Raw genomic sequence first — 27,139 nt, 5'->3', positions numbered from 1 at the left:
CATTGCATTATACAGGTAGTCCTCAACCTACAACCAGTGATGGGATTCAAATAATTTAACAACCAGTTCTCTGTCCTAATGATTTCTTCCAAAAACAACTTCACCAAACTGGTCAGAAAGTTAACACCCAGTTCTTGTGAACTGGTGCAAACTGGCTGAATCCCACTACTGCCTACAACTACAATTAACCCCCAAATTCCAGTTGTTAAGTGAAACATTTGTTAAGTGAGTTTCAACCACTTTTCTTACCACAGTTGTTGTGAGTCTGGCTTCCCCATTGATTTTGCCTGTCAAAATGTTGCAAAAGGTGATCATGTGACCTTGGGACACAGCAATGGTCATAAATATGAACCAGTTCAGATGGACATCTGAATTCTGAATACATGATCATGGGGATGCTTCAAAGGTTGTAAGTTGAAAAATGGACAAGTCAGTTTTTTCAGTGCTGTTGCAACTTGAATGGTCACTAAATAACCTGTTGTAAGTTAAGGACTAAACCTGTATTATGCATAATATAATATTAACCTAGAGACTTCTAAGAACACCCAGTTTTTTTATTCTCTTATGTCAAGAATTCAGGTATCTAGTACCTAATGACAAATAAATTGAATACATTCTGATCCAGTTAAGGTTAATTGTGATTAAAGCCTACAAAATTTGATTCAGAGTTAAGAAATTAATGATAATTAATCAGTATTGATTGCAGTGAATTGACCATTACCATTACCAGCTACAAGAACAGAAAATTAGATATTGTTTATATTGTTGATATAATAGCTGCATTTCTTCTATATGAACATCCAGAAATTTATTTGATCAAGTTAAAATATTGTGGCATGGTTGAATTATTCATCTTTACCAAAAGCAGTGAAATATGAAAGAATCTAACAGTACCTTAAAGACTAACCAATTGTAATATCATGTCATGTGATAATTATGCTGGTTTTGCTTTAAAAAAGTAACATGGCCACCTTCAGGGAAATAAATAAACTGGGAGAAAATGTGTCTGAATATGTTCATTATCCAATCAGGACATACTTCCATCAGAAAAAAAATCAGCTGAAAATCTCAATGAACCATTGAAAAAGTATATGGAATCAGTTCACAAAACAAAGTGCTTTGAAACCTGTACATTTGGTTGTAAGGCTTGCTTTCACTGGGCAAATATGAGTACTGCACGTATTGCACAAAAATCTATACACAACGTCGTTGGAGAACATGTTCTCAAATTCTCCCTCAAGGAATGTGAGTCATATTTATATATATATTTTGTTTAGATTTGTAGCTCACGCCAAAAACTTAAAAGCTACAGGAAAAAAAGCAATATAAATGGAGCTTTTAAGTGTTGTGTTCTAATCTATGAAAATCTCACTGTGACACATAGGGCAGTGTAGAATACATGACACTCATAGTAATTAGGTTAAGTAAATGATATAGGAATGACATAAATTCAGCAGTGTATTTCAAAAAGATGGTGAAATTCTACTGGTTAACCTATCAATAATTCTTTTAGCACTTGCTAATTTAAATTATCTACTGTTCTCTATTGCCGATCCTCAACCCAGAACTCTTTTAAACATTTAATAATGCAGCATAATGTATTATATGTGTGTTATTTTTCACAAACAGATAAAATTAGGAGAGAACAATAGTAATTGGTCGAGTAAACCGATAATATCTTAGAACTACATTAGTTCTTAGTAGGATCTTTAGACAAAGATAAAGGCACCCTCAAATCAACTTTGACTCTGATAATGGCATATCCATTATTCTTGACAACAATATGGTAGTGGTTAGCCAATACATCCTTCACTATGCAATTTTGACTCCACACTCTTGCCTAAAGTCCTAGAATCCTTGGTGGTTTCATTAAGCAGCCCCAATTCTATCACTACTTTAAGAATAGCCAGTCAGGTAGTGCCTCTATCTGCTATTGCTAAATTCAAATTAATATCAAACTTCAAATAGTTCTATGTGTTACTATGTCACTACAGCACAGTATGTGTGTGTGTCATATATATGTGTGTATATTTGTGTCTGTGTGTGTGTGTGAGAGAGAGTGTATGCTTTTAAAGTTGTAAAGCACAACTATAATGACGTGGAAAATAACCGAACAGAGCTGACGCGGGTATTTACATGTATGGTATTCAGCTTTGTTCGGGTATTTTCCCACGTCATTGTAGTTGTGCTTTAAAACTTTAAAAGCACAACTACAATGACATGGGAAAATACCCGAACAAAGCTGAATACCATATAGATAGATAGATAGATAGATAGATAGATAGATAGATAGATAGATAGATAGATAGATAGATAGATAGACAGACATGTGTGTGTGTGTGTGTGTGTGTGTGTGTGTGTGTTTTCTGAGGTTTTCGCGGGTATTTGTATGTGGATCTTTGGTTATTCAGGTAACCAAAGTTCCATGTATGTATGTATGTATGTATGTATGTATGTATATATATATATATATATAAAAAATGAGTGAGTGTGTGTATGTGTGTGCGTGTATACACACTCACATACATACATACATACATACAATGATTATATTAATAGTTCCACTAATAATAATTCAAATAATTTCAGCTGATCCAAATGTTCCAATTGAGAAGCTACGATTCACCATTCGAGGAGATGCTTGTGTTGCCAATCAGATGGTGCATTTGTTTAAAAATGAAGAAGAGGATCTAGTGATTAATAAACTGACAACGGTATTTACTTTTTTGGGGAGGGTAAATAGCAATCATCCAAGTTCTCCTCCCAACATCATACATGGCCTATACACAAACGTTTGATGTTCTGCTGGTGTTGTTTTAAACATTATGTGTTACACCAATATCTTGAAGTAAAGTAGAAAACTACATAAATAACTAGTTATATACTGTTGGGATGATGTTTTTTCTTTATAGATATCAAGTTATTCTGACTTGATAATACTGTATGGATTGTTAGGGCTTTACTGTACAAGTAACTGCATTGGTTAACTGTATTCTTTCCTCTAATTTCTTCAGAAAGAAATCCATCAAATGCTTTGCTCTGCAGAGTAGTAAACAAAATGTACATGGTCCTGAGACAGATTTGTTTTAACACATATATGTGAGGATGCAGAAAAATCATGGCCTTATTCCACAAAGACAGATTTTATCCCCTAGGAAGAGAGAGGCTATTAGGTTCAAATGATTAATGATTAACAATAATAATTAAGCCCTAAATTAATATACTCCCAAATTTCATATTGCCAGCTCCAAAATTCACTCCCATTGTGAACTATGCATTTAGTCCAATAAATTATAGTGTAGACAAGTTGCAAACTAATGTGAACAGCATAGTTAGGACTATGAATATGGTTGAGTGCCATTAAATGAAAGAGCAATGCTTACAGTTCATGGAATGTTACCTATAAGTTTCCACGAGAGCAACCTTCTGCAAGAGGTCCATTTGCACAGACAAGTTCAAACCTGGAAGAAGTGAATGTACATATATGAGGAAATCTGCCACAGTCTCACTGGCAGATTAGTATTAACTTGAGTATTAACTACTCAAGTCAGAAATATATGATTGGAGATCTTAGCATGACCATTTAACATTAAGCCAAATGCAATTATATTATCTTCTACTCAACACATCAGTGTCTTCAGAAGAATCTTGCTCTTTAGGAAAGTTAACTATGGGACCTGAATGTGCGCCCTCACTTCTTTAATATGCATTCCAACTGTGCAGAAAAATCTGTGCTTTTTTAACATTTATGGTATTGCTCTTGCAACATTAATTCCACGTGTCAATTTGCCTAAGACTTCAGATTACATGAGATGACGGATATTCTTCTCTCTGGGTATATCCTGTGCTAGATCTATTCAGGTGACACTGATGAGAGCACTGGAAGTTCATCAAGCAGTGAGAGTGGTATGAAGAGAATTATAGGTCTAAAACAAGTTCCTACCAGCCAGCACCAACAGTATCATCCTTTGAATGAAAAGCGAGAACTTGATGATACTAGCAGCAGCAGCAGCAGCAGCAGCAGCAGTGATAGCAGTGACAGCATCCAAAATGATACACGTATTTATGGAAGACAACAAGAGGGCAAGGGTTATCTAACTGGTGAAAAAGATGAGGATAAAAAGAAGCACACCAAGAGGCTAGCTGCCGAGGATGATAAGAAGGTACCCATCAATTCTAACTTAGGAGGAATCTTTTCCTGCAGGGTGCGTTAGCTCAAAATCTCTGTTGGCTGGGATGTGGCTTATCTCTTTTATTAGTTAGGTGCATCTAAGGGCATAGTGGCTTACATGGTTAGGATGCTGGATTGATAATCAACAAGCCCGTGTTCAAGACCCATGAGCTGCTGTGAGACAGGCGGAGCTGCTGTCATTCTCTCCAGTTCCTGATGACCTAGCAGTTTGAAAGCGAGTAATGACATGTAGATAAACCACTTCAATGGGTGCATGAAAGGAGCCCCCAACTGGTGTCCCTGGGCAATAGTGATGTCACCCACTAATCCTTTCAACCCAGAAGGACTTCAGTGCTTCCAACGTAAATGCATGCATGCAGCCATGTGCATTTGGGCAACCTTTGCTTTGCTTTTTCTTCTTTGACATTTTGCAGGAACTGCAAGGCCAAGACCTGGCAAAGCTTCACTTCAGGGAAAGACAGTTTGAACAAGTGAGTTTCAATATTATTATGATTTTCAACTGACCTTTCTTTATATTAACGTGGATAGATTCCAATGCTTGATACTTCCACACTCCTTTGGAGAAAAGAAATCCAAATAAGACATGATGGTGGAATGCGAAAGTTGATATGAAAATGATTTAACTCAAGCTGATCTGTCAGCTAGAGAATGAAGACAATATTTCCCAGTTCACACTCATAAATTAACCAGCAGAGACTGTTTCTTATGACTTACTAGCAAGGTATTTCATATAACTGCTTTTATATTTAAGCAAGCATATAAGTTGTCTAAATAAATAAATAAGCCAGTCAATCAAACTGCAAGGCTGGGCAGTGCTCTGAAGCGGCTGCAGAGGAGCTTCCAGAGAAGTGCTGCTTGGAAGCAAAGAGAGACCTGTTTCTAAATGCTGGAATAAGTTATGACCTCCCTTCAATCCAATCCATAAAAAAAAAAACCCACCACCAAATCTAACTGAAATGGTGATTGAGTGGTCAGGCGCCATCTCATTGTAGTTTCAGCCAATGAATACACCAGCCAGGCTTCCTTGTGTAAGTTGGCCTGTAGTGAATATATGCATTTGTTTATAGATTTTAATCTCTACTCCAAAAATACAACTGTTTTATCCTACTTCATATATTACACCAAGTCTTCCACTTTAGAGTCTCTGTAGGTTTCTCACCTGATTTGTGTGAGACAAGCAGTACCGAGTATCCTGGCTGATACAATCAGTCCACAGAATAGTAATACCTCAAACTGTGCATAGCAATAGCAATGGCACTTATATACTGCTTCAGAGTATTTACAGACTTCTCTAAGCAGTTTTACAGAGTCAGCATATTGCCCCCAACAATCTGGGTCCTCATTTTACCAACCTGGGAAGGATGGAAGGCTGAGTCAATCTTCAGCCACTTAAAATTGAATTCCTCTAGTGAGCAGTGAGTTAGACCTGCAATACTGCATTCTAACAACTGTGCCACCACGCCACCATGCATGCTCCTCTGAGGTAAATAAAATCAGTCTAGTATAGCTTCATAGGACTTTCAGAATTGTATCTTAAAATATCCCTAGCTTTTGAAAGTACAGTTCTTTCTTTTAGCTTCTTGAGGGAACTTCCAAAAAGTACAAGACTGGAATCTCGGAATTCAATCCCTAAGATTAAGCCTATACTATTTTAGATGGTACTTTGGAAAAGACAAACTAATTGTTACATCAACACAATATCTGCTATTGCATGTAGATATGACTGCTTTAACTTTTTGTTGCTATCCCCTCCCCCAAAACATACAAATGTAGACTGCTGCTGTTTGCATAGATATTACAACCTTCTAACATAATTGAAAACGGTTTTCAACAATTACTGTTTAGGACATTGAAACAGAAAAATATTTACTCTTGTGTTTTGATAGACCTTCATCACTCCCTTTCATTCTTATACCTTTGTCCTCTGTCACTCAGTACCTCTAATTCTGTTTAAATATTGTATTACATGGTGCAGTCAAGCAGTCCATTGTCTTATTCTGATAAAAGGAGCAGAAATGAGTCCAGCTGGAGGAAAGAGGTATGTTTTTAAAGAATTAATAGGAAAGTAAATAAGTTGGTATGCTTCTAAAAAGAATCGTTGTTTGAATCCATTTATCAAATGGTATGTGTATTTTCAGAAAAAGGATAAGGAATAAGGTACCAGTTGAATAAGGATTATTAGGCCATTATGCTGATAACTCATTAGGTTAGAGAGGTTAATTAAGACTGGCTGACCAAAGTTAAGATGTTCTCTCTGGCATGAAACTCCCTAATAAACTGGCTATTACTTTGGAAGGAAAGGCAACATAGCAACAATTATGATTGTTGGTTCCTTTTTACAAGTTTCTGATTTTTTTTTTAATGAAATGGATTGAACTGAATTGAATCAGTATTTCAGCCTCTTGTTCATCCAATGTTTTTTAAAATATTGGCTCAAATAGCCAACCTACATCTTGCTTCAGGCTTTCTTCTGGTAGAGGGCTGCACAAAACCAATTTTGGTTTAGGAAAGTACTTTAACACTTCAACACTTTCTCTAGGTGTGGGGTCCACTTTTCAGATAGACTGAATGTTGATCTACTGGCTACCAAAGGAATTTGCCAACTGGATTGTCATCCACACCTAATTTTGTGGTCTAAGAGAAAATAACTGCCCAAAGTCACCCAGTCATCTTTTGTGACTAAAATAGGGCTAGAACTCACACTCTCCTGGTTTCTAGCCTGGGATAGATAGATGAGTGAGAGAAAGATGATAGACAAAGAAATGATAGATTGAGAGATAGATGATAAACAAATAGATGATAGATAGATGATTGAGAGATAGGAGAGAGAGAAAGAGACAGACACACGCAGAGAGAGAGAAAGAGAATAGATAGGCACATATAAACTACTAAAACTCTAATCCCTGTTTCCTTTGTAATTTCCAATTAGACAAAAGTGGAAAGTATAGGGCAACAACTATAGAACCAAGATAACTCAAATAAACTAACTTACACCATGCTGGGATGCATGCCATGAGAATAAAATTTGGGGGAATTGTGGCCTCTTCAGCACCACCCCACCTTCCAGGTATATGTCCCAAAAACATGCAGATTGCATGGTGCAAGAAAAGATGGGAAGGACACATCTCCATCCTCTTTCCCTTCTCCTCTGGCTCCTTCATCCAATCAGCAGGCAGCAAGGCCTGATCAACAAATAGCCATTGACTGCTTTGGAACCAAGGCTGAAATTTTAAAGCTCTTAATGGCAGTGCCCAGTGAGGGACAAATGAGGGAGTGACTCAGATACCTGCTGGTGAGATTGGGCGGCTGTTGTTAAATTCCTCCCTCACAATCCACAGATTATTTGGTCCCCCCTTCCCCTCAGCAATGGGTCACAGGTGTGTGTGTGTGTGTGTGTGTGTGTGTGTGTATGTGTGTGTGTAAAATCATCCCTGAAAAAAAATATATAATACAGAGAAACATACACAAACACACACACACGTGCATATGTACATACATACATACCTACATAACCAGGCATGTCCAGATCCATCCAATTGTAAGAACAAACATAGCTTGAAAGTTTTGCTTGTGTATATACAAATAATAGCTATTTAATTTTTAGCTCAGTTTAAAATATTTCTCTTTTGCTTTCTGTTTGCTTTTTTAAAATGTTTTGACTAGATGATTTGGTTCTATTACGGAAGCCAATGTATTCCAAAACTTTCTGTGTTAGGTTACAGTGTAAAGATATAAATCGAAAATTAGCCAGGGGAAACTGTAAATGTGCAGAGTTCTTTAAAAAACATAATTGAATTAAGATACCAATGAGTGAAATTATATAGGTAGATGAAGAACCAAGGTCCCTTCTTTTGCTACTATTAGTAACCATTTATCCAAGCTCCTACTCCAGTATCATCTCCTGGTTGGAATATCACATGAACTGTTATAGAAGCCCTTTTTAATAAAAACTAAAGAAGGCTCGAAATCCCTCTTCCTCTTCTGCTGTTTACACAATTCACCAAAGAAATAATTTTGGAAACTTACCTAATCGAAACATGGATTAACATCACATCTTTTTGTTTGTCTCCTTAGGCAAAAACTCCTGATCTCCTGCCATATCTCACTGCTGTGCTTGAAGCAGTTAGGAGCGACAGCAAAGAACAGGGCTACAGGTTTTCCTTGTATGAAAAGTGTGACCACTACAAAACCCATTTCAAAGTAGTTGCAGGTGAACTCAACCAAACTAAATGGAGAACATGCTTTGATGGCCTTATGATACCTTTCAAATCCCAGGTATTTTTTTTTTTATTTCCAATGTGAAAGTTGCTTTGTAACTAAATTGCATTGTCTTATACAACAACATATTTTATAGAAACCCTCTCACCTCTGTGATCTATGTCTTCCTCAACCTCAGGCCTTTACAGCAGCCTGGGAATTTCAGAGTTTTGCATAATATCTTAGCTGGTCAGTCAAACTGTACATCTAGGAGAATGAGCTCCAATTTTCAATGTTCATTGGTAAATGGGTGCCTATTAGAATACTGAAGAATTTGAATTGTTCCACTATTAATCCCAAAGGTGCTTTTTCAAGAAGCAACTGGACTTTCTGGTTTTTCTTTGAAGACGTTTCACTTCTCACGTGAGAAATTAACATCTTCAAAGATAAACCCAGAAAGTCCAGTTGCCTCTTGAAAAAGCACCTTTGGAACAACCATGACCTGGATCACTGAGAATCTCCATTATTAATCATAAGTCTTTCTAGTGATTATTTTACTATTTCTCTTTTGCCTTTTTTTAACCTAAATGATTAGGTTCCATTACAGAAACCAATGTATTCCAAAACTTTGGGCTACATTTGTAGCCTAAAGTTAATGCAGATTTTTATATTAAATCAAAGTCATTTTTAAATCAATAGTATTTTCAAATAGGATTCTCACGGGCTCTTGAAAGGACTCCAGTCCCTGATTAATATTCTAGAGCAGTGATGGTGAACCTTTTTGGGACCAAGTGCCCAAACCAGAACATGCATGCATGCATGTGCATGTGTGCATGTCAGAGTGCCAGAAACCTGAAGACCAGCTGGCTGGTACATGCATGCCTGTTTGGGGGGCATTTGGGGGGCTGTTTTCAGGTTTTGGGGGGCATTTTCAGGTCATTTTTCAGGCTGTTTTCAGGCCGTTTGGGGGGGCCAGTTTCAGGCCATTTTTTGGTTCATTTTTGGTGCTCTGATGACCATGAAAACCAGTTGGCCAGAAACCAGAAGAGCAACTGGTAATGGTGCATGTGCCCACAGAGAAGGCTCTGCATGCCAACTCTGGCACGTATGCCCTCGGTTCACCATCACGGTTCTAGAGTAACAAAAAGGGGGGGAGCCAGGGGGGGAATTGTAATCAAATCTTTAGCAGGAGGAAATTTTAGAATCAAAGTGCGAAAACTGCCAATATTCTTTTGATTTAATCATTCACCATACCCCTATCCATTTTGGTAGCACTCAGAGGGCTTGAATTATGATGGAGCAGAAAATATTTGTCCAAATCCTTTGGAACAGTTTGGCATGGATAACAGCTTTAGGTGACCCAAAATCATGACACCAAGTCCATTAATGAAGGGATGCAACCCCATAATCATCCCTACATGCCGTTTTTCTTTTAATTCCTATCACATTTGTGTGTTTACTTCCTCTTTTAGTATTCTTTGGGCTGGGGAAATGAATGCAAGGATTACAAAGTAGAACTCAAGGTGTCCATGGGCAAAGTTGCAATTTATAAAGCTATCCAACTGAAAATGAAATGGACCGGGCTTCCTTCCCTCCGATCCAGATATTCTTTCAAGTAAGATCTCTATAACTTCTCATTCTTCCAATTGGAGGTTTTTAAAGTGTTTCTTTCAATAGATGTGAGCCAAATTTCCTAGCAGGAAATACAGGATGTCCTCGCCTTACAAACACAACAGAGCCCCAAATTTCTACTGTTCAGTGAATTTTGCCCCATTTTACAACCTGTCTTGCCACAGCTGCTAAGTTAGTAACATCGTTGTTTAGTGAACCTGGCTTCACCATTGATTTTGCTTGTCAGAAGGTCACAAAAAGGTGATCCTATGACCCTGGGACACAGCAACCATCATAAATATGAGTCAGTTCTAAATATCTGAATTTTGATCATGTGACCATGGAGATGCTACAACAATCATAACTGTGAAAACTGATTCTAAGTCACTTTTTCCAGGGCTTTTGAAACTTCAAACAATGAACTGTTGTAAGCTGACGAGTGCCTTTATGGGAAGAAATGTGATTGAAATGTGGGAAGGATTTCATGGTTAGAGGTGGGCAAAAAATGCCTACACAATCTCTATCCTTTATCCCCATAATACACACACATGCACACAGACATACACACATACACACAAATACACCCAAGCAGCAATTTCTGGCCATTTGGGGTGATGGAAAGGGAATTAAGGCTTCCTAACCCCACCCTTAATTTTGGGAGGGAGAGAACACTGCTGAATTATTGGGGGGAGGGAGGTCCCAAGGGTGGGAAGATTGTTGCCTTTCTCTGAAATAATTCACACCTATAACTTGCTTTTTCCCTAGGTTGTATTTACTTCTTGGAATTGCATATCATTTAGGCTTTTCCACAATGTATGAGAGGAATTCTGCACATGAGATTATAGTCAGAATTATTGAAAAATCTCCAGAAGCTCATGTTGCCATCATTAAAATTCCTGATGTAGGTGATCATTTTCCATTTTCTCAGCTTACTAATACAGTTCCACTTTTGGATGTGGATAATTAATGGAATGGTATAGTAAAATGGATATCAGCCAGAGGCTGATATTTCAAAGGACATGATACTGAGATAATTTAAAGTTCAAGATGTAGATGGTATCAGTTCCTGTCCTTAATTATTTTGTGTGTATGATTTTCTAGACTAAGAGACCTAAATATAGGCCATTTCTCATTCATTTTAACCTGTGAAGAAGATTTTCTCTGCTGTTGGTCATCTATCTGAGCAGGTTTATCCATTAAACATTTTTTAATTATTCTTGGAAATCCTAATACTATTACTTGACTTGGAAACATTTTTATGGAGTGAGAAAACTGGATCAGAGAAATAAATACCTGAGTCTTCACAGTTTGAGGTAGACTTTCTAAAAAAAATAGGCATCCTTATTACTACTGAGAATATTTATGCTATGAAAAATGTGTTAGAAAGTGGATCGCTGCTTACAGTCACTCAGCTTACACATATGAAACCCTACCTCCTTTGCTTCCTACATAGTGCATGAACAGGATAGATGAGGCTGAGGTTTTTTGGTACATAACCCAAGTCAGCAAGGGGGAAAGCCTGATAAGAAACACACACTCTTTCAATGGAGACATCTCAATGGAAAGACCAAATTTTCTCTCAGGTGTTGTAGCAAAAAAATACAAGAAGAACTCAGAACAATACTGAGTTACAGATGCATTGTGGACATGCACAGATAACATAGTCCTTGACTAATGACTATTCATTTAGCAACGGAATCCATGATGGCCCTGAAAAAAATGTGAAGACCAGTCCTTTCCACTTACAACCACTGCAGTGTCTCTGCAGTCAAGTAATTGGGAAACAGGTGCTTGGTAATTCTTACGCATTCATGATGGTTACAGATCAATTCTCCATAATCTGGTTTTTATATCTGCATATTAGGGACTGTTTTATGCATGCATTCTTAAGCCCTTTACAATCCATACAAAATTATTGTGACCAAATCGAGCTGGGTGAATGGAAGAAAATATGTTTCCCTTTCTTTTCTTTTGTTTCAATCCATTGTTTATGGTTCAATAAATAAAATAATGGTTTTAGGTGATAAACATTTCTCTTAGTGAAATGTTAAATCAAAATGCATTTGTAGCAGCATTGATCTTTGTGTCTTCATTATTTTCTTTCCAGGTAACCTTTTACAAGGAAGATTTCTATCCTGAATTTTTTCCCACTGGCATCCCAACTCCGCATTTTCAGAATCCAAAATTAAGCAAATTGAATGTGGGTTTATGGCTGTCCAAAGAAGTTGAAGGTAAATTAATGCTGCTTTTACACCAAGCCAGTACCTAATAGGCTGACTAGTATTAGTCATGTTTATCTTTTTGTGGCAATTTTTGGGTTAGCATACAGTAGAACTGAATCTAGGCTTATTGCTGTTTCAATTCATTCAGTTTTAGTGAGACTTAAGGTAATTATTATATTATTTAAGTCTGGTTGATTTCAATGTATCCACTTTAATCATAACAATGATTAAATATGATTTAATAATATAATAGTTATTATAATAATATAATCAGTAATGATCCAATCCATTGTTTTGTGTTTTGCTTCTTAACATCTAGTCCCATTCAAATCAATTAGGAATTCTTAAGTAAGCCTTATTCCAAGATAAATATATTAGCTAACTTCATTTGCAATATGGTTTGAAATTGTTATCTTACTTGTTTATGTAGCAGGATAACCTTATAAATATCTGTTGCCATGCTTAATGTAATTAATTATTTGGCAAATGTTGAGGGTTTGTTTAGGTTTTTCACTTTCTAATAGGTAGGACTGAAGTTTAACTCTGACCCTACTATTTATTTTCTTATCAGCTGTGTGTGAAGTATGGGATGAAAGGATTACAACCTTTGACAACAAGACATTCAACACGAGTATTGCCAACAGAGAATGCGACCTTCTGGTAGTTAAGGATTGCACCACATCTGGCAGTTATAAGTCACAATTCCAAATATGGATCCACAATCCCAAACCTGGTTTCCCAAAAGAAATTCACATATCCATTAATTTAGCGTAAGTTTAAACAAATGGAGAGTTATTTCAAGTTTCTTTCCAATAGCTTCTTTTTCAATATTCTTTTTTAAATGGCTTATTTTTTTCTTGGAAATTATTCTGTCATTCTTGATGAGAGGTTTCTTATAATTTGGCTTTTTATTTTTTCAATTTTGTAAAATCATGCAAAGAGGGCCAGGTTTTATGAACAGTGAAGACCTTAGAATCCCATTAAGTTTGAACATCTCAACTACAGGGATTTACAAGAATGAATTTCAACATGATCATTCAAAACTCAGCCCATTCATAGAAATCTTAGCAAGCCTTAAACCTGTGATGAGGAATCTCTGGGTCTTTGAGGGGGTCATGGTGAAGAGTAAAATGTATGAATAGTAAAAAGTAAATAGTAAAAAGCTGGCTGAGGAATTCTGGGAATTGAAGCCCACAAGTCTTAAAGTTGCTAAGGTTGGAGATCCCTGTTTAGATAATTTGAAGTAACTTAGTGTGAGTTCCAATGAAAGAGAATATTTGTGCACTGATGATGTCACCTGGTTTAGTCCCATAATATCTACAAGAAAACAACCAAGCTGTTGTGGTTAGCTGGCAGCAGGTGCGGACAGCTGAGGAGTGCGAGGACTCAGATGAGGGGCCAGGACCATTGGGGAGTGGACTGCTGCCTTCAGAGATTGTGGGGGCTGGCAGCAGCTATGACGAGGTTCCCAAGGATCCTGTGCCAAGTGCACATGCATGCAGGCTTGCTCACAGGAAATAGCAGCTGCAGCAGCACAGGCGACTCGGGAGTAAGGCTGCAAGGTAATGACCCCTCCTTCAAGAAGATAAAAGGCAGCTGTGAAGCGAACATTCTTTGTAGGAAGCAAAGACATTTTGAAACTCCAGCCTCGTGGACATTGCAGTATCTTAGTTGGTATTTGAAAACTCTTGTGTTGTAAAATATTTCTAGGTAAGTTTATCTGTTATTTTTGGCAACCTCGCACAGTTTTGGTGAAGCTCATGCTTATCAAAGTTAATTAGTTTGCAGCAGCCTTTTAACTGGGGATTCGTAAGAATCATTAAAAGGTTTCTGTTCCCTTTGGTTCGTTTTATTGGACAAGGGTTTGGGTCAGAACGAAAGCTCAGAAAGCACCAGCCCCCACTCCCCACAGTGTTGGTTGTTGGTGACAATGAAACAGCCTTTTATTCCTCTAGCTAGATCATCAGTGGGAAATATTTTCAGGCCAATCTGAATTATATAAGAACATGGCATCTTTTCAATCCTAGGCAGCAACAGATGTTCCTCTATCAGGATGGTAAGAAAAAATATCTGCTGCAAATTCCACCTAGGCATCAGGAAGGGCATCCAGCCAGTAAACACTCAGCTCCATTCAGTTACCCCAACCCCATCCGATAAAAGCGATTAGAAGGTCATAAAAAGAAGAAAAAATTGCATCTGCTTCCATGTTACCAGATCTACAAGTCCACTGCAACTTTAGTACTTTGAACCAAATTTCATCTATTCAAGCCATAGGGTGTATAGCAAAAGCATTTCTTCAGAGAAAGGCTGACTCTTTTCTGTTACTTATTATGCTTTTTCCCTTTGTTTAACTTTCTAGTAAAATGCATTTTTCTGGGTTTTTTTTTCCCCAATGGCAGAGAAATCACAATCCAAGATTCCTTAGGGGAGCTGACTGTATTACATAATAAATTACCAATACCAACAAATAGAGAAGGGTATGAATACAACAGAGGTACTGCGCCTGATACCATATTTTATATCTTTAACAGAAATCAGTTCAAATACTCCATGTTGTCTGGTTTGGTTACTTTATTTTTTTCAATAATTATTTTTAAAAATAAAGTTGAATTACTTAGTAATTTCTACGTACCATAAGAATGTAGTACAATGCATTTGAAAAGAAGGGAACATTTATCAATAATGGGGCAACCTCTTTGGGTTGGCTGAATATCCCACTCATAAATTGGATGTGTATATTTGTACTTGGGGCAAATTGGCATCCCAGAATTTGAAAGATCTAATAGAAAATATGATTGCATGGGAAGAATCACATCCTGAAGCAAGAATCATTTCGAATTATGCAATGGCTATCTCCAGGGGTTTGTATGCATGTTTGAAAACTCTTGCAGTAAATAGCCAGCCTTTTAAAGCTATTCTTTTTCTTCATAGAAAACGTTGAAATTTTGAGAACAACCAATAATGTTATTATCAAGGCTCCTGAATTTGGCTTGGAAAGCGTGGAATATGATGGTGAAGTACTGAGAGTAAGTCAGACTGCTGTTTTTGTGCAAGAATTCCTTGTTTTTACTTTTTAAAAAATGGTATTGGAAAAAAAATAAGTTGAGCTTCTATGGCAACATCTCATTTGTTTCATGTAGATAAAAACTTCTGCAAAAACACAAGGCAAAACCTGTGGACTTTGCGGAGACTACAATGGAGAAATGAAACATGAAGACCTGATCCCATATCAAGCTGGCAGAGAACAATACTGATTTTTAATTCCCGAACTTCAGCAGGATTCAGGTATGAATTTCAGGTTTGTAAAGCATGAACATTTTAGAGATAGAAATTTAATTATAAATGTTTGAAGCAGCATGTATTGGTTAAAATAAGTGTGCTTTCAATTTTAAAATGTCCACATAATACTGAATCGAAAGAAACTGTTCTATTTCTGCCTCCTGGTTTCATAAGAATACATACAAAAATCTAGTTAGAGAACTCAAGAAAGAACTGGCACATAATCTTTGTCATTCAATAGTTTCTTCCCCCAAACATGAAAATAAATTAAGATTGTGATGGTAGACATCCATAGTTGGAAATAGTGCATCCTTCAGAAGTTCCTAATTAATTCTAGCAGTTGTATCCATCTACAGAATGCATACTATGATTGAATAACCTCTGACCATATGCCCCCATACCAGTTTACTAGTAATCACAACTTTTGGTCACAGGAAGAGGAAGAGAGGAATGAAATACCATGCCAGCATCTAGCTCATAAACACATTTTCTTAAACGGATCATTCTGCACATCCTGGGGTTACTGAAGAGAAAAATTAGGGGTGCCATATTAGTTGTCTTCTAGTACCTGAGAGACTACCACAGAAAGGTAGGGGTGAAATTATTTTCCAAAGTCCTGGGGGTGGGACAAGAAGCAATAGGTGGAAGGTTGTTAAAGAGAGATTCAACCTGGAACTAAGGAGAAACTTCATGACAGTAAGAATAATTAATCAATGGAACAGCTTACTTCCTGGAGTTGTTGGTGCACCGTTGCTAGAAGTTTCCAAGAAAGATGAGCAGGGTCCTGGGGGTTTGATTAGAAGACATCCAAGGTCCCTTATACGCTATGATTTTATTTTCTTCAAACCAAGATTTATCCCTTTTCTGACCAGGATTTTTTTTTCTGTTACATTCTAGTTCAAATCAGAAAAATCAACTATTTCCCTGAAATGCTCTGCTCCTTAATTTAGCAATTAGGAGCTTGAAATATTTGGATGAATTGTTTTACTTCAGGGGATTTGGTATTTGTGGACAGACGCCATATGTATCTGGTTTTTTAAAAAAACAGCCTTAAAATAATAATGTGATTGTTTGAAAATTGTATTTATGGATAAAATCATAAAAATGAAATGCCTAGCTTTTTGTAATCCCACACCAGTTCAACCATTGTTTTGATGTTCATTCCTAACTCAAATGGAGAATGATACTTTATTATATAATCAAAAGACCTACAAAATTTTCTTCCAATGTATTTGCTTTGAATTCTATTATTTATTAATATTGATTGTGTTTTTGTGGCAGAAACTTCAATGGACTTGATTTAATCCAAGAAGACCCAAGATGATGCAAGAAGACCCAAAAGATCTTGTCGGCAAGATCTGACTGAAGATAGGAAAGACCTTTCCCAGATAACCTCTTTCAGACAAATACTTTGACCCATAGATGAACTAAATAATTTTAGGGATGTGGAAGCCCTATGTAATGTGCATATTTTATGCTAACTGAAAATAAATTAAAAATATCAAATGTGCTAATCATTAGATGAAGGTCTCAATAAATGCATGTCATATTAAATAAATTTGCATGGCCTTTCTTATTCTTTCTTATCCCCAGAAAACATAAAAGTCAAAATAAAGTAATACTACCATTATTTATTAGTGAGAAGCCAGTTCAATTATTAAAACAGATTGTCAAAACTTTAAGTTTTGAAGTAAGTTAACATTTGAAGTACTATACATCATAGCAGAAGTCCATAATGTGTTGAAGAGTTCTATGAAGAAATCATGTATCATGCCAAGCCTATACCAGATGAAAGCAAACACCTCAACAATGAAAATTATTAGTCATGTTCCCATCAGCCTTTTCTATGGGGGAGAGCAACTTATGGAGACTTAGCCTTACGGAATGAGGAATGGAGAATGGAGACTAAGCCTTACAAAATGGCTGTTTAGGGGCTGATTGGGGCAAAGAGTACCACACCTTAATATCAGTGCTGCCACATTTAAAACTGGATTAATCTAGATTGTCTTCCAATGACCAGTTGTGATTATATAGCCAATGAACCTATTTCATAACTATTTATGAAATAGTTCCATTGCATTTAACCACATATAAACATACAGATAGAAAATCTGTAGCATCCAACTTATCTTGTTCAGAAGGTAAGCAGGTCAGGCCTCAACAGTGTATTGATGGGTAACCTTCAGACAATACCAGTCTATAATCTAGGAATATAAGGATTTTTTTTTCAACAAATACAGCACTAAACTACTTGTCCATGTTGCCAGGAAGTCACTAGGAGGCGGGTTTGACTTGAAGAAGATTTTGTCCATAAGCAGATGTGGGACTGCAACCTCAGAGAGGGTTTTAATGAACTGAGAATACAAATCAAAAAGGAAATGCTGCAGAAATATTCTTCCTCCAATTTTGTGTAATAATTATACTGAGAACATGATGATATATGCAACCCAGTTGCTTGCCATAAGTTAGATAATTAATTACTGGAGTAAAAGTTTGGTGCAAGCTGGTAGAAGTTGGCCAAAATAAGTCAGGAAACTGAAATAAGTCAGAATCAGAGGAATAAGAACCTTGAGAGAAAAAGTAATTAGGAGACGATTAAGAGGGGGATAAAATGACTGCAGCTAAATGGCTTGGGGCCAGTGAAAGAAATTAGAAGTAGGGACTTGTGGAAATAATATATGTGGTTTCAAGGAGCAGGGAGCCAGAAACAACACTTGGGAGAGTTATAAAATGTATTAAAAATTGCGGTGCTGTGGTGATAGAGAGCCATAACAGGGAGAAAGAGAAGAAAAAGAGTAAGTTTAGCCTAGAACAAAACTAGGAAAAAGAAGAAAAGGGTTAGCCTAGAGCAGGCTTGTCCAACCCGCAGCCCGTGGGCCACATGCAGCCCAGGTCACCTCGTAATGCGGCCCAGTGCCCACCCCAACCGCTTTTGCCCCTGCCACCGCTGCCCACACCTCCGCTTCTGCCCCCGCTGCCACTTCTGCCCCGCCACCGCTGCTGCTTCTGCCCCCGCCCCGCTGCTGCTTCTGCCCCGCTGCCACTTCTGCCCCGCTGCCGCCACCGCTTCTGCCCCCACCGCCGCCGCTTCTTTCCCTGCCACCGCTGCTGCTTCTGCCACCACCACCGTTGCCACCACCACCGCTTCTGCCACCACCACCACCACTTCTTCCCCGCCACCGCTGCTGCTTCTGCCCCCGCCGCCGTTGCCCCCACCACCGCTTCTGCCCCTACTGCCGCCGCTGCTTCTGCCCCCACCGCCGCTGCTGCTTCTGCCTTCCAGTTCTGCCTCATCCAGCTGGGCCATTTGCAGGAGGAGAGGTAGGCGCGAGGCAGGCGAGCTTTCTCCCCCCACAATATTTGGCCGGAAAATAAACCGTGATAAAAAAAACGTGATAAAAAAATCGTGATAAAAAAACCGTGATAAAAAATAAATAATTTTTAATAAATAATAAATAATAAAAACATCTCACTAACTTCATTTCCAAATAAATTTAATGTTAACTATGTTTTCCATGGGTTTTTTGGATGATCAGGTATCGTTATTGTTATTTTATTTTATGTGCGGCCCAAACCAAATTTTCATCTTCTAATGTGGCCCAGGGTAGGTGAAAGGTTGGATACCCCTGGCCTAGAGAGAGGTGGATTGAGAAATAAGAAAATAAGAGATGAAGTTTTAAAGAAATAAAGGCTACTTATGCTAAGCCAAGAGGTAAAAGGCAGAAAGCAAGGAAGCTTTACTCATTTGACCAACCAGATGCAGTGGTGGGATTCAGATTTTTTTTACTACTGGTTCTGTGGGCATGGCTTGGTAGGTGTGCCAGGGGAAGGATGCTGTAAAATCTCCAATCAGAGGTGGTATTTTCTGATTCTCTGAACTACTCAAAATTTCTGCTACCGGTTCTCCAGAACTGGTCAGAACCTGCTGAATACTACCTCTGAACCAGAGGTCCCACTTCCTGAAGCCATAAGAAAGAAAGAGAAATTGGGGAGACTAGGTTTATAGAGCTTTGCCCACCCCACCCCACCCTACCACCCCCCAAAAACAGGAGAGAAATACTGGCAATTTCTCATGTGGGGAAGTTGCCCAGTGAATCAGCAAGAAAGGAACCAGGTTTGAAGAGCCAGGAAGAGAAGCAGATTGGATCAGCCCAGAAGAAAGATATAAGGTAGAATAGAGTTTAAAAAATGGCTTCATGAGACTTTTGCTAATGCTCTTGCAAAGAAAGAAGAGGAGAACTTGTGTGGTAAAAGTAAAGGTTTTCGCTGTCCAGTAGTGTCTGACTCTAGGGAGTGGTGTTGATCTCTGTTTCCTAGCTGAGGGAGCCAGCGTTATCTGAAGATGCTTCTATAGTCATGTGGCCAGCATGACTAAACACTGAGGCGCCCAGAACAATGTTACCTTTCCATCAAAGTTGTACCTATTTATCTACTCACATTTGCAAGCTTTCAAACTACTAGGTTGAAAGTTGTACCTATTTATCTACTCACATTTGCATGCTTTCAAACTACTAGGTTGGTAGGAACTGGGGTAAGAACAGTCCATCAGTCCATCATGCAGTATTTGGGTCTCAAGCTGGATCTTAACCGCTAGGCCACCGCATGCCCTTATGGTTATGGTTAGATATTTACTGTACATTTAAAATGGGCAGTAAATACAGACTGCTAGGTTTTCAATAAATCATCTTTACCAGAAAATGAGGATTCATCCCAATGCATTCAAGAGCTCAGCGCTGTTAAATTTATCCTTGTACCTGTGTGATACTGCTCATCTATCTCTCTTGCATTTCTCTAATGCAAGTAGTAAAGCTATTTTATTTGTTCACAGTTAAAGGTTTTATTTTCTTTTAATTGAATTTACAAAAGAAGAGAGAAGAATTACTTCTTAGAGTCCTGTGGCTCATTGGATACTCGATACCAGGCTTTGATTAAATTGAACAGCAGAGAACACCAGAAATATCCCTATTTCAATATTTCTGGAGTACCAGCTTCTCAAACACAGCTTCTTGTTAAAATTGCAAATGCGTATGTCATTTGATCATTGTAACATCTTCCATGCCTTGCTATTCTCCTCAGAGGAATCCAGTCATAGAAAGGATAGATCTAATTAAACCAGGTATATTTTTAGGCAATTTTCAGACTGCCTGGAGTTATGCCATGGTAACGCACGTTGACCCCAACTATAACAGCAAAAGTATACTGAGCATCTTCAGTTTCAACCTGAAAAGTTCAGTTCCTCCTGGAACACAGATCTTTTAATGAAAGTGTGTATCTTCTCCCTTACCTAAGGCTCATGTTCAATTGATGACATGCCCTGTTTCCCATCAGCTGAAGGTCTCTAATTCTTTTTTCCTGCTTTTTTTTCTTTTACCCAGTGCTGTAACTTTCAAAGCATTCTTTCTCTGTAATTTAGAAATAGGCCACAAGTTTCTTCATCTCCCACCAAACAGCATAACAAAAGGCAAGTGAAATGTGATCATGAGGTAGAAAAATATTCTCTGTTTGACTTTATTTTTTCCCCAGTTACCATAAAAAAAGAGAGAGAAAACAAGTCAATTCTTTTTTTTTCCCAACATCAAGAGGAACCTGTATCCAGCTATATAGTGCATTCAAAGACTAAACCGGTACATTTGAATTGAATGTAATCTGGTACTCTCAGCTGCAGCCCACTAGTTCCAGAAGAAAACTGACATCCAACATGTTGAAAAGAAATAAGAAGGATAGAGCAGTTGCTTGCTTTTTATCTTTAATAGCACAGAGAATAGCTATGATTCATTCCAAGTCAAGCAAAGTTTTGCTCCCAAAGCGGCTTCAAATATAATAAGACTCCCTTCAGGGAAGAAGGGGAAAGAGTAAGACAATTCACTTTCTTTTATTTAATTAATGACAGAGATTAGGGATGTTGTATACTGTATTACTTCCATTTTTAAAGAGAATCTCCTTCCTTCCTTCCTTCCTTCCTTCCTCTTTCCCCTCCCTCCCCATCTCTCTCTTGGCTATTAAAGACACAATTTGTATTCATTTACAGTCCAGTCATAAGAGCCTCTATTCAGAGACAGAAAACATCCTACCAAGGCTACTGGCTAGGAAAGCAGACATTGTAAAAGCTACACCTTGATCTACACAAGGAACAAAAGACACACACACATGGAATATAGAAAACATATCTTTCCCCAAAGTTATAATTTACACTGGATAGTTGGAATCAATACATTGAAATTCATTTTTTTCTTAATATACTATACAAATATATCTTGAATCACATGGCTAACATTCAAACTTTAAATTTCTCTCAGCTCTCTCAGCCCAACTCACCTCACAGGGTTCTTGTTGTGGGGAAAATAAGGAGAGGAAGGAGAACTATATATGTTCTCCACCTTGAGTTACTTATAAAGTAATAAAGTTGGGATAAAAAAAGTCTAAAAATAAATTTGAAAAATCGTGTGTGTGTGTCTGTGTGTGTGTGTGTGTGTGTGTGAAATACCACTAATGCATCATCACAAAATCTCCAGAACCATAAAGCCTACAAATTTGAAATTTGGCACATATGTTCCTCTTGGCTTCTAGGTGCTCACTAAGAAAGGATTTTTTGAAATGACTATCAGATCATTAGTATTTCTTATATTATTATTAACACGCTGTGATGCTAAGGAGTTAGACGTTCTACTCCCCCTCCCCACCTGAAAAGAACTCTGTTCCAACTGCCACTTGGGCGTGGGTGTGGCCAGGAATCAAAATGGCTGGGTCCTGTAAGCTTGTAGACAGCATCAATTTGGAAAAAAATACATGACAAAACAAAAATATTTCAGTTGTATGCTAATATCCATCCATCAAACAAGACACTTTTTTAAAAAGTAGATTTTACACTGTGACAGCATTTAGTAGTATCCAATCCTTGTTAAAATTATAAGTTCCCATTTTGTGTTGCTAGCAACTTTCTCCTTCAGAGGTTGGCAGAGAGCTCCAGCTGTGGTTCATTTGGAATGCCTGAGTCCAAAAACTGGAAGCAACAGAAACACAGAAAGTTAGTGAGGATTTCAGTGAAGATTTGAAAACAAAACAGAACACATACGGGAAGTGGAAGAAGCAAAGACACTAAGAGAAAACACTGTTAACTAGTCCATAACTGTGGAGATAATGTCAGAATAGCAAAAGCTGATATTGATGATGGTTGCTAAGAACAACAACAAAAGGCATCTTTAAATATGTTCAAAATGAAAGCAGAAAAGAACCAACTGGAAATGACAAATAGGAAAATGACAAATAGCTAATAGAAGGAAGAAAAGCAAAGCTGCTCCTGTTTGGCTCAATTTCTCTCAACAAGAAGATAGGTGTCTTGTGGAGAACTGTAAAATGCAGGATAAGGAAAGAAGGTTTAAGCTTGGGACTGACCGAAATGTTTCTAAGCTATATCTGTTTATTTTGAATTAATTTGCACCTTCCAGGCCAGAGGAGTTGCATCTTAGGATGCTGAAAGAACTTGGTGATTTACTGGCCAAATGCTGATGCATTCATGTTGGGAAGTCTTAGAGAATTGATGAGGCAAACGTTGTCTTCAAGAAGTGGAGAAAGGATATTGGACTTCCTTATCTCAAACTCCATGAGACAATGAAGCTATTGTGCAACTCTAGAAAAAGCTTCTTTAAGAGGGATCAACAGGTGAAATGAATTGAATGTGATCATCAGATCCAAAACACTTTTTCTGCTTTACATCTGAATAACTGAACTTTACTACTAAAAACTAATGAAGGTTGGAGGTCATGACAATTAGGTAGATCATTGCAAAACAACCGAGTAAAAGAATGGCAGAGTTATTCTTCTAGTCAAAAGCCTTGCTCAAGCAGGAAGCCCTATACCATTTCAGGCATATGGTTGTCCAATCTCTTCTTAAAATCCTCCAGTGTTGGAGCACCTACAATGTCTAAAGGCAAGTCATTTCACTGATTAAACTATCAGGAAATTTCTCATTAGTTCTGGGTTGGCTTTCTCCTTGATAAACTTCCACTCGTGGCTTCTTGTCCTGCCTTCAGGTGCAGTTCCGACCCAAACCTTGTTCCAAGGAAACAAACACCCAACAGAGGTAAAAGCAAAACCTTTTAATGCTTCTCTCCGAATTCCGTTCATTCACAGTTAAAAGGCTATGAAAACTAATTGTCTCTGATAAGAACGATCCTTGCCAAGGTTATACAAGGCTGCCAAGAACACTAGATTAAGTTGCCAAGAACTATTCAAAACAAAATGTCTCCAAACACAAACCAGGATAGTCCGAACATCCACAAGGCTTGAAGTGCAAGAACTTCTTTTTTTCCTGCAAAGAATCCCGGTCCCTCAGGCTGGCTTTTATCTCTTAAGGGAGAGGCTCTTACCTTGCAGCCTTACTCCTAAATTGCCCATGCTACTGCAGTTGCTCTTTCCTTTGAGCATCCCTGTGTGCACACACATTGTACACAGGCTCCTCGGAGTCCTCTGCATCACTGCTGCCAGCCTCCACAATCTCCGAATGCAGCATTCCACTCTCTGATAGTCCATGCCCCATCCCTGCATCATACACAGGCCCCTCATCCAAGGCCTCCTAGGCCTCAGACGTCTGCACCTGCTTACAAGTCCAAGTTGGGACATCAGACTCAAAGTGTGCCCATTGATGACTCTTCATTAAGGTTAGGGTTTCTTCCAGAAAGTCCAATTACCTCTTGAAAAAAGCACCTTTGGGACAACCTTATTTATTCAAAATATGTAATTGTAATGATACAGAGAATGCTTATAAATTCTGCATGTACCCAAAACCGAGTGACAATTGAAGTGCTAAAAGGCACTGCTATGAACCCATAAGGAATTTTTCAGTATATAACTAAAGCAAATAAATAAAACATGGGATTGGGGGCATTCTAGCATACCTAAAATTAATCCAACAGTTGAATTTTTAAAATCAGGTGAGGGGTGGGATGAATTTTCCAGAATGTGGGCAAGTATATGCTCACTTTCATTAAAAACATTTTAGTGAAGGAAGACTATTATTTGTTGAGTTGCCTTAATTTAAATTCCTGCATCTGCTTGGATGTGATGGCCTAAATGGCTTTTTTGAAATCTTGGGTTCTTTGAGAAGATAAAGGACAACCTGTTTTAGTTTTAGCTCTAGATTCCAAACACATTGAATAAACAATAGTTTCTCAAACTTTTTACAAGACTCCATAGTCAATTAACTAAGAATGATTACCTTGCAGCTACCAAAGATTTCAATCTGACATTTAAACAAAATATGCAGGATAATATAAGGTCTGTTTAAACAGACTCGCTCATCTTATGGCATCATGGATGTCAGGCAAAAGGGATACACTGAAATCTTCCTTGAAGTGGCAGAGTTGATAAAATATTTGACTGGGTTAATGTTAAATGTCACTCATATTGAGAAAGGCTGAGGGTTTTAAAATATGTAGCCATATTTACATCCAAGGAAAATGTATAACACACATTATTATTAGTAGCCGTAATAGTTTAAATTTAATATACCTGTCTATTCCAGTGGAGTCTGGGCAGCTTACAAAATATAACACCAGTTTCTTTAAAAATTAAATATAAACAATTCAGCTACCTTCACTATGAACTGAGTTTGATGTTGTAACACAGTCATGTGCAGTATTTGGCTGGCTATGTGAAAGAGGAATGTCACAGAATTATAGAGTTGAAAGTGTTCGTTGCAGCTATCGAGTCAAATCCCTTGCTCAGTGTGAGAATCCTAATTAAAGTATCCCATGCAGATGGCTGTCTAGCCTTTTCACAAATATACCTCTCAGGGAACTGGTTGACAAGGATATTTTGCAATATCCAACTTGCTATCACTTTTCAAAGCACCAGTGCATTGAACAAAATCAGGGGAAGTTAGGCAATTTTTTTTCTTAATATTAAATCATGAGACCCTCATGCCATCTAGTGGCCTAATTTTTTAGTTCAACCTTTGATAGTTGAGAAACAGATTTATAAGCATTTCAGGCAATCTGAAGCATATTTTCTCCAATGCTTTTCAGTTCAGGAACGCTACATTTTGAACCGTGATGTTTTGCCAACTCACTAGGTCACATAGAGAAAGGTATTCCTTAACCAGATGACTTTAGTAGGATATAGCTTACTTTCTACTGTAATGAGGAATAGAGTTGTTTTGGGAAAAGAAATGAAGATTTTCAAGATCCCACATTAAAAACTCGCAAATTTAGTCTATACTTGCTGTTCTCTTCTCTATACTTTAGAGATTGCTTCGTGGTTCCTATTTTTCCACAGCATAAGATCAGAAGTGAACTGTCTTTCTTCACGTGAATTTCTGTATGATTTATCTGTTTGGGGGCTGTATTGAGTGTTAGTAACTGATCAAAACAAAGCAAGTGGTAGGTGGAAGATCCCAAAGTCCACCAATTCCTTTCTTTCCAGAGAAAAATCTCCCTCTCACTCCCTTTTCCTCTCTCCTTCTCAATTTCTCACCCTTTAGTACATGAATTTTATAACACATAGCTTGCCATAAATCTTGCAATATAAACTTAAACTATTAACTGTTGGGAAGTAACACAAAACATAAAAAGTAGAATAGGTCTGAGTGTTTTGGAATGCTAAAACAGACACACCAAGCAGTGTCAATTTGAACAGTGTGCGATGTTCCCAAGTCCAAGACATGCAGAAATCCAAAATGAATTTTTCAATTTCTGCATTAGAATGGATAATATACTGCAGGCAACGTTTTACTGGAGTTTATTCAGATGCTGTATGGTTGCATAATTTGCCTTTTAAATTAGTTTATTAGACCAAGGTCTAATCAGACAGTATGATGTCACATAATGGTCAGTTTCCCCATTTATGGGGAAATCGTTTGACAAGATATTTCTGATACAGAGTTTTTGTTCCCAATATGGGCTTTTGAAGATGTTTAATAGAATGATGTAATACAGTATTCCTCCAGATATATGTGTGGGCCAGGTATGGGTAGTCAGAGTCCATTGGAAGGCAGTTCTGAGATTTGCAAAGCTTGTACTGAAGGAGCCCATTTGAAATATTAAATACATTTCTTGATGGCTTCTGTAGAGAGTCTAGGGAACACATCCATTGGAAAAGCTGTTTTAAGCATCCCTTCATGCCAGAGTTGATTTGCGTGTCTCATTAGTGCTTCCTCATCTTCTTTAGACCAGTTCTATCTTTTTGATACAAGAGCCATGACTCATTCAGCATCCAGTTCCTCAGGATAGAGGTAAAATTTATGTACACTAGAACTCCACTTAGATGGGAATTGTACACCACTAATGCAGATAAGTTGACTAGAAAGTAGTTTCATACCTAGGAGACAAGTCATTCATGCTTTTTTCCATCTCTGCTGTAGTCTTGGATTCCAGGAGGTCCAACACATTTCAGTCTTTGTTTTCTTGGAAATGAACAGAAAGAACTCCCTACAGGGTGGTTAGCCCAACAGAAGGAGGGTGGGAATCTTAGTTCAGGTGTAATTCAAAAAACCCAGACCTAAGACTGTGTATTCTATCCAGTGGTTGCCACAAGGAGGCGCCCAGGCCATATAACCAGACTAAATTCCATAGTTATAGTTATTTCCACAAATAAAAGTATTACTATTTCTGATCAGTTTGTGGCTTATTGTGTTTTTAAACTA

At 37.8% G+C, this 27,139-nt stretch overlaps 1 protein-coding gene across 3 annotated transcripts in view; it reads left to right on the top strand.

Annotated features, from left to right (window-relative positions):
• Positions 1-17,059, top strand: part of LOC113435962 (vitellogenin-1-like) — a 46,826-nt gene extending 29,767 nt beyond the window's left edge. Inside the window, exons 21-34 of one of the 3 annotated variants that reach the window (XM_087930076.1) lie at positions 1,032-1,245; positions 2,590-2,693; positions 3,852-4,163; positions 4,606-4,662; positions 6,168-6,230; positions 8,267-8,467; positions 9,862-10,004; positions 10,766-10,901; positions 12,108-12,231; positions 12,794-12,992; positions 14,622-14,716; positions 15,154-15,248; positions 15,363-15,507; positions 16,783-17,059. In XM_087930076.1, the coding sequence (XP_087786202.1) occupies positions 1,032-1,245; positions 2,590-2,693; positions 3,852-4,163; positions 4,606-4,662; positions 6,168-6,230; positions 8,267-8,467; positions 9,862-10,004; positions 10,766-10,901; positions 12,108-12,231; positions 12,794-12,992; positions 14,622-14,716; positions 15,154-15,248; positions 15,363-15,476 (1,857 nt within the window). In that variant the 3' untranslated portion in view covers positions 15,477-15,507; positions 16,783-17,059. Of the gene's footprint in view, positions 1-1,031; positions 1,246-2,589; positions 2,715-3,851; positions 4,164-4,605; positions 4,663-6,167; positions 6,231-8,266; positions 8,468-9,861; positions 10,005-10,765; positions 10,902-12,107; positions 12,232-12,793; positions 12,993-14,621; positions 14,717-15,153; positions 15,249-15,362; positions 15,508-16,782 lie in introns of all 3 variants that reach the window. The other 2 variants (XM_026700081.2, XM_087930077.1) reach the window with 2 other exon arrangements.
• Positions 17,060-27,139: the final 10,080 nt, after the last annotated feature.

Source organism: Pseudonaja textilis, chromosome 3 (genome assembly GCF_049901715.1).
Source record: "Pseudonaja textilis isolate UNSWEBS1 chromosome 3, rPseTex1.2, whole genome shotgun sequence".
NCBI classification, from domain to species: Eukaryota; Metazoa; Chordata; class Lepidosauria; order Squamata; family Elapidae; genus Pseudonaja; species Pseudonaja textilis.
This window is presented reverse-complemented; position numbering and strand designations above follow the sequence as displayed.